The sequence below is a fragment of the Acanthaster planci genome, linkage group LG05 (genome assembly GCF_054643075.1).
Source record: "Acanthaster planci isolate LZ-2023a linkage group LG05, COTS_SCS, whole genome shotgun sequence".
Lineage (NCBI taxonomy): Eukaryota > Metazoa > Echinodermata > Asteroidea > Valvatida > Acanthasteridae > Acanthaster > Acanthaster planci.
Window position 1 is genome coordinate 23,019,677 of NC_141781.1, and position 10,623 is coordinate 23,030,299.

Sequence of the window (10,623 nt, forward strand, 5' to 3'; positions counted from 1 at the left end):
TTATTTTCTTCCAAAGCCATTTTTATTTCAAATTATACTGTTCTTTCATAATAACGGTAAAAATGGTTCACATACAGGAACAAATTTCAAGCTACACTGTATATCGTTTTCAGCATGCCCTTCTTGTGTACGGTACACATTGGTTGGACCCAACAAATCAACTGATCGATCTGATCATGATCAAGGACAATAAAACAGCAGACAGACTAACCATGTAAAGGGCAAAGTGTATGTGACAAAAGAAAATTCAGACAGTGTAATAAAAGCATTACTTTTGCTAAACATGCATGCACCTGGTACAGGCAACACTGAATTGGTGCAAAATGATCAACAAAACAAGTGTGACTATTTCATTCCAAATTAAATCCTTTCTCTGTAGGTTTTAACTACTTGCGCAATACTACCTCACAGCCTGGTATTCAGTTTGTCAAGTCTTCTGAGATTCCAGGTCTGACATAAATTGGGTAGCTGCAATCTCAATATTTGGGGGGTGGGTACATACATGTACTTCAGAGAGAGATTTGCAAATATTTGCAGGGTGCATCTGATATTAATAGTGGATAGTATGGTTCTATGCACATCATGTACTAGGTTTAATTTGACCATCACGGAAAGAAAGACAGGCATGCAACTTGGACTTTAACAAAACAATGAGGAAATTGTTTTTACAAAACTTTGCACTGTGATTTTTCATTTTCAATGGAATGTGTGAAATAAAAAATGAGGAAATCAGTGGATCAAAGGAAATGCTACATGTCTTGAATCATATCACACTGACAGGAAACTACACAAATTATAAACCTAACGGTGCAGCTCATTGCAAGCACTTATACCTACAATGTACTGTGGAACAAGTACACGGTCCAATCACCGAACTCGATATTCATTACTTTCTGATTAATATTACTGTTTCACTTTATGATTGTGGCAAATTGAGCTTGAAAAATTAAATGTTATATTCATTTTTTCACTTTAATATGATTGTAGAAATATGAAATTGGAAAAATAGCCTCAACAACCTTGTAATTGTGAGGTGCATTATACATGTCAAGCTCGTGGTAACAATGGTATTTACATATGTTGGCTTAACATCAATCTTTGTCCCCAATGAGGGGTACTTGTGTGCAGAATACATAGACTGAGTCCACTTTGTTCTGAAATCAATATTTTGCCGTCATTGGGTCTGACTCTGTTTCAATTAGGTCACGCATTCGATGCCAAGCAATCTTCTTAACTTCATTCACACCGTTCTCTAATTCTACATCTGTAGCATTATGTATTCTGACCTTTAACCCCGCAATGATGGATTCTATTTTGTTTTCCCTGGCACAAATAACAAAAGGAAACTGGAACTTGGATTTGTACAAGTCATTCAATTCAGCGATGGTGTTAGCTTCCTCTCTGGTCAGATTTAGAAGTCCAGCACTACTCTGTTCTTTCTTGGACTCAGTTGTGAGTTGGTCTGCTTGAGCCAAATTTCCAGCCAGGTCCGGATGACAACGAAGGATGGCTTCTTTTCCTGGTCAAAAATAGACATTAGCAAATGATGGGGTACAGTAGGAAATGGTCACACTATTAACGCTTTGAAGTGACAATGTAACTGCAATTGAAGCAAACAGAACTGGATCTCATCAAATCATATCAAGATGTTTAACAAGCTCATGCACATGCAAAAAATCACAATAAAGCATGCCGTTGAGTTGTTGTCCCACAGTTCTAGTTGTCACTATGGCCGCGGTGTCTCAGTATACTCATCAGTCCCATTTTGTCCCAAATCGAGTTTGTTATTAACACTGAAACAGTTGAACTTTTGGACATCTGGTATGTCTGGACTGGCAACCATAAAGTAGGTACATGTACATGTGTGCGGTAAAAAAAATTCGAAGTTGTTGAATGCCACTGCAATGTACACCGTTGGAAAGGTCTTGAAAAAAGCTTTCCAATGTTACTACGATGACCCTCCTCTGACAAAAAATGAGTTGTAGCGAAAAAGAGACGTGAGTTGAGGCCATTTTGTCTTGTACTGGCAAAAAAATCCTTTTAGATTTTAAAAAGCATGACAGAAATAGTAAAAAGAAACCACTTTGGAAAGAAAAGATTAAAAAAGAGAAAAAGTATTTAAAATCTTTACCAAAATAAAATAAATAAATACATAAACATTATGGCTTTACAATTCTCTTGAAATCCATGCCCATTGGAAATCAGAAAAACAAGTCAGCTGAGAAGAACTAAAGATAGACTCTTAGCCAATCAGGAAGTGGTATTTGGGTCACATGACCCATAATTAGCATACAGCTTCATTTACCCAATAAAAGTGCAGTGATACTATTTTTTTCCCATCTTCAAACATCGTAGTTGAAACTGTCTGTAACAATGCTGAAATTGTAGTGAAAAGTGTAGTGGTCAATGAGTCAAACACCTGATGTTCATCAAGGCCAGTTGACCCAATGATAAAATTTGGCTAGTTACTTGGAATGTGGGGGCTGAGGCCAATGAACCCACAACTTTCCTTTTTTCATGGAATAATATTTCTTTGAAATGAAGGGGAGGAACTTTTATAAGAAACTGATATTAGTCATGGGTTTACATCATTTGGTTTTATTCTGACTGGTCAAAGGAATTAGTCATTAACTTAGAGCAGGGTGATGGAATTTTACTGCATACTGTATGTTACTTATGACTGATATTCAGTAACTGCGTTAATATAGTAGATTTGTAGAGTATAAAAACCCCAAAAGCGTGTTGAGAAATCGAGTCGAAACTTCGCAAAATTTTGCAAGCAGAGAGCTAAGGTCTGATGAGACCAGTTTCGATGCTTTGAGCCTGTGAAGTGTTTTCGTCTTGAGAAAATTCTTGTTTTGTGAATCATTTTGCTGCGGTGAATTTTGACTGTGTTTGACTGTGAGAAACTTTGCATAAGGCGAAGTTTTGAAAACAAAAGACACTCGCATTCATGACTGACTTCTGTTTGTCGACGAACACTTCTTCCAAGTCTGCATTGTCCATGTACTTGGGCCAGGACGATTGCTTGAAGTTCAGCTACTGAGACTCATAAATTAGCACGACTAAAAACATCTTGTGACAAGTTAAGAAGTCAAGATTGTTACACTGTCCTTTCTAATTAAAAATCTGCAGTAAATAAGCTTAGAAAATCCATTAAATTTAATCAGAAGCAATAAAAATGATAATTTCTTTTTCATAATTGCAGCCCAAATTGTACCATGTAGACATAAAGCTGAAATTGCATACATATCCTGTGGGCCAAAAAAAAAACAATGTGGGAATTGATAAAATTTCCTCAAATTCCACAAATCAACCGAAAATAATCAAACAACCATAGAAATGAGAAAGTGTCATGTCATCTTTGATAAAATCATCAAAGGTTTTGACGACCGTTCTGATGTGATATTTGACAAGGCTGAGAAGAGTGAATTTCAACTGGTTCTCTGAAAATATTTGCTGGAAAAAATAAAATAAAATTCGTGTCAAGACTAGAAAACCTCAAAGAAAAGGGGTTTCTACACAATTTCCCATATTTTTAGACATGGGGAAATACCAACACGGCTGTGCTGGAGCACTAAAATCAGACCGGCAAACAACCCGAAAATGAAGCCGAGTACTAAATTGATAGTGCTGTGGCATACCTACATAACACAAGAAAACCTCACCACCGCTTGTCGCGGGCAATTGTGCCATCAGTCTATGTGATGGATGTCAAACAATCCGACTGGTGACCGTTTACAAACTTGACTTCCTAATTAACATTACTTTACTTAACTCTAAATTCTAGTTTTTTTGGAGGGGGGCCTTCGACTAATTCTCACTGCTCTGGGAAAACATTAGTGGACTTTTTCATTTTTGTGGGGAAATGATGGCTTTGTTTAGTGGCTTTTTTGGGGCTGTACTTAATAAAATTTGATTTCTATTGGAAATGTTTCTGGACTCATTTTAAATTTTTTTGGCTTCCTTTCCAATGACCAATCATAGCTCAGCTTTTATTTGGAGTGGGGTGGATGTTGGACCCCAAAGTTCTGGTGGAATAACTTGGCACCATCAATACAGCCAAAATGTGTTTATGGGAGTTGTATATACGTACATGGCTATCTACAACTAGGTTTATTAATACAAACCTTAGTATAGGCCTGGGCCTACTCTTAATTTTAAAACGTTCGAATAAAGCTAGTTACAGTTCTGGAAGTAAGTCCCAGCATGGAAAATCAAGCTTCACGTTTCATCATTTTTTCATCGGGACGAATTCATCCACCCATCTACATAAGCACTATGTGTTACAAGTTGCTCTAGCAAGTTTGACATGCCCGCCCAGGTATGCCAGGTTACCGTTTTACCTATGTAAGGGAGTTTGTCCAAAAAATCACACATAGCTCGATGCATCTCCGCTGCGTTCGTAAACGGTCGCTGTCCCCAAATGGCACCAGCAACAATCGGTCCATGTTCGATGACGTTACCAAAACGCTGAATAAAAGTTTCCCAGGAAAGACTGTTGATTTTGTCCATAACCACACAAAATTAAACGATATTGGTCGAGTCGAACGTGGAGATAGAAATTACTTCACAAAATTATTCCGCACGCCGCACTTAAAGCCGGACTGGGGGCCAGTCTACTGGACTCCCACCGTATCCTGGCCCCACAGCGGTTCATTCAAAAAGTGGAGACTCAGCGAAAATACCTTCTATGAAACCCTTTTTGCGTGTATGGATCACTCACCTCGACAATACTCTGATGTACTACTTTGGGCGATTTTCAATTTGTAGAAGTCCATGAAATTTTGGTTTCGATTTAGGCCATTTGTTTACTACAGCGATTAACTCCTGATCGCTAACCGATGCCAAACACAGTCTGGATCTGTTTTGTCTGGGGACCAGACAGCGTTAGAGCAGCGGTGCAGACGCACCACAGCTCATTAGCCTGATTAAAAGTGCCCTCGCAGTATCTTTTGAACAAGGAGATTGTTTGGCCCAATAACTTATGAATTGTGAGATTGTGTAAATCCTTGCCAGGATCAACTCCCTGGGTCTTGTAGTTTTCATATGAGAGCAGAATGGCTAAAAACTACGGTTGAAAAATGGTCCTAAGTGCCCAAGAAAGTCAGGGAATGTTGCCAATTGAAAAGTGGCTGCAATCAGACTTTTCGGGGGGTGATTTATGGGAATAATTAAAAATGTTATTCGTTAACCCACAAAAAATTGAAAAGAAATTGAAAGATTAGCAACCAGACAAGAATTTGATTTGTCTTTCAGAAATTTCAGGGATGTTGGCGTGCTTGTTATTGGACCCTGAACAGTGCTGATTTTCAAGTACACCGTTTTGGGCTTGAATTAGTGGACTGTACCCAGAGACAGTGATCCAAATTACTGTTTTTTTCAGCGACTGTGTATCACTCGTAATGAAGCCTTATGTACAGGCGTGAGTGCATCGAATGTGTAGAAAACATGAAAACAAGAACCGGCGGGTGCGTGTCATCATCGTGGGATTACGGATCATAGCGAATGGTGTGCGCTACACTCGTACCCCCCCCCGCCACGCTATGGACCCGCACGAGTTCACACTCGATCCCAAACGTCGTTTGCATTGAAGTTCAGTTCATCTTCATCATTCATCAACCTTCATTGGCAATGTCTTGCTCTGCGGCGGATGATCTACGCCCAGACCAACGAGATCCCGATACTGTGTTTGGCGAGTCGGTCAGCGATCGGGAGTTCAATCGCTGTATGTACTGAGTAAACAAATGGCCCAAATCGAATCCAAAATTTCACGGACTTCTACAATTGGAAACCGCCCAAAGTAATACGACAGAGTATTGATGGGGTGAGTGATCCATACACTTAAAAGAAGTTTCATAGAAGGCAGTTTTGCCGAGTCTCGACTTTTTGAAAGAACCGCTCAGCGTGGGACCCAAAGATCGTATAGCGCCGCGTAGGGCCAGGGTCCGGGTGGGACCTTTGATACGGAGGCGAGGGAGTCTAGTAGACTGGCCCCCAGTCTGGGGCTAGTCGCATACTACTGCTGCACATAATGCACCAAATGTGACCAACACTGGGCCCCGCAAGTACAGTTACCGCTGAACCAGCAAGAGGGCGCTATCACGACGAACCACTGATCTCACTAACCACCAGCGCCAACGGTTGTGTTGTGGCCCCGAGATACTAATACAAAATGGTGTGAAGTTCCTAACTTTTGCAGAATATCGCAAAAATGTATAATTCCTTCAATTCATCATCCCTCTTCTACCTTTATCAGCCCAAAAAAGGAAATAACAAATGGATGCATTTGGATGTGTGATGGCCTCGCTTTACTTTTTTTGAAATTCAAACTTCTTTTCAACATGGTAACCTGCTGAAAACAAAACCCACTGACCTCAAAGATGCATTCATCAAGTTGAACTTTATTGCTTTTCCACAGGCGTTGTAATGGGAGTCAATTTGCAATCTCTATCATTAAATCAGAATCACCTTTCGACAAGTACACTAGCCTAGATGCTTTCTAGATGGGGGGGTGCACTTTTTGGGGTGTTCGTAGCACTTAAAAGGAAGGCTGGAACAAGACAGGCAATACCTAAGGGGAAGGTATCCCCTTTATGTCACTAGTTGGCAAGACAGGCTCTATCAGACACTCTGGGATTTGAAATTCATGGACCTTGTTCTGGCCAATACCGCCAGCAACCCTATCAGAGCATATCGATTACTTCTCAAATTGTTCACACACACACAGCCAAAAAATGATACCTTTTCGATTCTTTGTTTTCTCTCTCGTTTTCGTGATAACTTGTTCGCAAACAAAATCAAATACATTTAAAATCACTTTAATCCATAAATCAATAGTCATGAATATACATGTGTAAGTCAACATGCAGTCTATAATGCTAGAAATCTTAGTCATAAGAGCACCAGTTGAATATTCTGACCAAATATGCAGGGTCACAAGTCATTTCAAGTTAAATTCTTTGTTCATTAAACAAAATTCAATCACAAATACAAGAATGTTCATCTTTCCATCGCTTGCCCCAGCTTTGTCGATGCATGTTGCGTTGTGAAAGGTTTGATGGTCCTTACTTGATCAAGAATGCGATACCAGGCAATCTTTTTGATCTCTTCCATAGCAGTGACTACCTCCACATCCCTTGAGTTCTGAGTTCGTGTATGGAGACTAGTAAACAACTCTTCCTTGCTTGTTTCTCGCCCACAGATGATATATGAGAAGTGAAAGTTGTCTCGGTACTTCACGTTTAACTCGGCCAGCAAGGCAGATTCTTCTGGGCTGAAGGTCTGTAGCTGACTAAGTTGAAACTTATAAGCAGCGCCCTCTGAGATGGGTTTACAGGCTGAGGAGTTGATTTGAAGGTCAGGATAGCATCGGAATAGGGCTTCACTGCCTGTTTATGCATGGTAAAAAAACTCATTATGCTCTAATTATACAAAAATACACAAGACTAATATGGTCAGCCAGTTATTTAATTTCTATTATAAAAAAAAAAAACAGTTTGCTTCTTCCAAATATTAAACTATTCATTATCAGCAAAGTTCCAGATCTACTTCCTCAGGCCAGAAATCTTCTTTATCTATGGTTTTAATAGTGTCTTGTGCTTGAATGAATGGTATGAACACAACCTAACCTGAATGAGACAGCGAGTCCAAGAATTCACAGAATGCTGAATGCAGGGTTGTGATGTTTGCAAATGGGCGTTTGGACCAGGCTGCCGAAGCTACAATTTGTCCATGCTCAACAACACTACCAAAACGTTGAATGAATGAATCCCATGATAGAGCATTCACTTCTTTTATGGCTTGCTTTCCAGACAGACATGGCTTCACCTAAAAAGAAAATGAAATAGTGTTTTTGTCAAAAGTTGAGCATTCTTATAAAGTTACTTGTTAAATTTCAGGTGTCATTTGCTTGCATCAAACTCACAATAAGGAAGAAAATATGAAAGTGATAAACCTGTTTGACTGCCTGTTGTCCTAGCGAATGCCCTGTATGATCGGCTAGTCCAGGCCACTGTATGTAGATCCTTTTTTCGCCTTTCACCATACCATTCTTGAGTGCTTCTCGAAGCTCTTTAGATAAGCGAACTCTCTCCTTTCTAGACCTTGAATTCAATGGAACCTGTGGACATTAAACAAGCAAAATACAAAAATAAATGCAAGGCAGACATCTAGATTTTTTCACAACTCTTGGTACACATGTACATTTATTCCCTGGCTTATTCAGAGGAAAATCCTGTGATATACATGTAGTGGTGTCTCAGTCTTGAATATTGTGATTTACACCTGTTGGTTTCCATCCAATCAGTGAACATGTGCTCCTACCTGTAAGCAAAAAAAATTGCCAATAATTGTATTGGATTAGATTTTTTTTACACAGACAATTTTAATAAAAATGTATACATTTACCTTATATTCTGGATATTTTAGGATTTCTTTCATTCGGATCTGTGCTCTGCATTTGATTTTTTTCGTTCGTTCTTGAGCAAGAGGTCGCCTTTGTCTTGAGAAATCCTTCAACTTTGAAACAAAAAAAAAAATCACAATGGATTTTAGTTGTACACATTCGTCTACATGTACATGTTTGTAGACTATTTCCACTTACTTGACGTTCCATGTATTTTCTCTTGGCTGCTACACATCTGTCCATTCCATATTGACAATCCATAACTTTCTTGCCAACATTGATGAATGGGATACCATCATAAGGTATGCCCAAACCACTGAGATCTGCTGATCTCTCTTCAAAGTAGATCTTGTGGGGTCTGTCAACCTTATACTCTGATACATGGGAAAAAATATTGAAGGCATCAATTACTGCAGGGAAGGAAACAAGGTTTACACTGACCCAGTGTGTGGCTGGTCTTTAGTGTATCATACTGCATTCTGATTATCAAATGAGCAGAAACTGCATCAGTTGGGTTTTTAATGCCATATTTCCATATTTAAGTAGAAATTTAGATTGTACTCAGACATGAGGACAGTACAGAGCTTGAAGGAATTGACATTCAAAGTTCCGAACTTCAGAGAAGTCACACTTGAGGTAATCAGTGGTGATAATTATCTTATGAAAACTTTTCACCCATTTTAAAATACCAAATGTACTTTCACATTTCTGCTTTTTTATTTGTGGGTGATTTGTGGATGTGCACATGAGTGGCCACAGGGGCACACATGTATGTACCAAAGTTGATTTGCAAGGCTTGCCAAAATCAACTTTTAAAATAAATCTTGAGGATGTCACTGATCAAAGGCAGTGGTATATAGCCCTTTGCTCATCTCAACTTTAGATGTCTTTTACATTTACCTGTATTTCCAAACCCAGCAGTGCTCTTATAAGCACTGTATTTTGTTCCTGTTTGATTTTCAAAATTATGAAGTGCTTCATTTGCTTCAAGAAGTGTCCTGACATAGGAAACAGTGGGCACATCTGATGACACATTTACATCTATTTGTGATCTGTCTCGTTGAGCTTCCTGAGTTGGTATCGGTTCATCAATTTGTGGAGGTTTCTTTCTGATAATTTCTGGATTATCACCTGAAGATTCTGTTGACTGGTTTTGAATGGCAAACACCCTTGATAAAATGCCAGAGGAGCTGGAGGTATAATCTTGGTTGTCATGGGAACTGTTGCTATCGATATCCCTTGCTTCAATAACGGGAGGATGAAGTTGACTGAAGCTTTCCTCAGTAAACTCTTCATTGCAGTGGTCCTGGAAAAGATTCTTTGAGTTGCATCCTATAATATTATGGAGAGCATGCACTGCAGGGCTGGTGTAATCTTCAACAAGTCGGATGACTTCGGATGTTTGATTATCCTGATGGTGAGCTTGTTCAACTTCAAGTTGAAGAAACTGAGCTTGAGTAGCTGATTCTCTTAAGTATTCATCAGTGACTGATGACTGCGCTTTCATCTCTATTAACTCATGGGCAACACGTGCAGCGACTTGCTGTATGTTCCCTCCTGATGATGATGAGGACATCGTCCTAAGTCAAACTGAGTGATAGCTGACAACAGCACATTCCATCAGCTACTTTACTTACGTTACGGTACCACTATTTAATGACAGTGAAATGAGCAGTCTTTCCAACTTCAACACACGGACCGGCACGATAGATTACCGCAGGAATGCGCTGGATCGAATTGCCACATGGATTGGATTTGTTTGAAATAAAACAACTTCTACTAGGCAATGACCTCGGAGTTCAGTTAGGCCTAATACTAATGCACACTTTTGCTTGGGCATTGTGTGTGCGTACAGTGTGCACATGTACGTGTACATATACATGTACATGTACATGTACATATACATACACGGGACACACTATCATCAGTGGTACACATGCTACGAAGTCGAAATCGTTTTAGAGGGGTCATGGGTTACAGCTTCGTCCAATCGAAATGGTGGGGGTGACAGTTACTTTCTTTCTGCCCGATTTTGCTTCTGAATTCCATAATAAGTCATTTAGATACACAGTAACTATTATTCAAAAGTAATATATGCCTGTTAATTAAAAGGTAAAAAAATAAAAATTACCGTCTCAGATAGGGGTACTTTTATCTAGAATTTCAGTGAGCCTTACAATTATGGAATCACCTACTGCGTGACATCGATCATCATC

General features: G+C 39.3%; 2 protein-coding genes across 5 annotated transcripts; both read right to left on the bottom strand.

Annotated features, from left to right (window-relative positions):
- LOC147799264 (2-oxo-4-hydroxy-4-carboxy-5-ureidoimidazoline decarboxylase-like) lies at nt 1–4,865 on the bottom strand. 2 transcript variants are annotated; one of them, XM_087137306.1, is made up of 2 exons: nt 4,727–4,865; nt 1–1,519 (listed from the first exon to the last, which is right to left on the bottom strand). In XM_087137306.1, the coding sequence occupies exons 1-2, from the start codon at nt 4,779–4,781 to the stop codon at nt 1,161–1,163; spliced, it is 414 nt and encodes a 137-aa protein (XP_086993432.1). In that variant the 5' UTR covers nt 4,782–4,865; the 3' UTR covers nt 1–1,160. The 2 variants fall into 2 exon arrangements, with proteins under 2 accessions (XP_086993432.1, XP_086993431.1); XM_087137305.1 differs by lacking the exon at nt 4,727–4,865 and adding an exon at nt 4,347–4,616.
- Nucleotides 4,866–6,384: 1,519 nt separating this feature from the next.
- Nucleotides 6,385–10,347, bottom strand: LOC110990366 (uncharacterized). 3 transcript variants are annotated; one of them, XM_022255338.2, is made up of 6 exons: nt 9,539–10,347; nt 8,606–8,781; nt 8,410–8,520; nt 7,958–8,122; nt 7,632–7,830; nt 6,385–7,391 (listed from the first exon to the last, which is right to left on the bottom strand). In XM_022255338.2, exons 1-6 carry the CDS (start codon nt 9,981–9,983, stop codon nt 7,003–7,005), a joined length of 1,485 nt encoding a protein of 494 aa, XP_022111030.2. In that variant the 5' UTR covers nt 9,984–10,347; the 3' UTR covers nt 6,385–7,002. The 3 variants fall into 3 exon arrangements, with proteins under 3 accessions (XP_022111030.2, XP_022111028.2, XP_022111029.2); XM_022255336.2 differs by having other exon boundaries at nt 9,308–10,346; XM_022255337.2 differs by lacking the exon at nt 8,410–8,520 and having other exon boundaries at nt 9,308–10,347.
- Nucleotides 10,348–10,623: the final 276 nt, after the last annotated feature.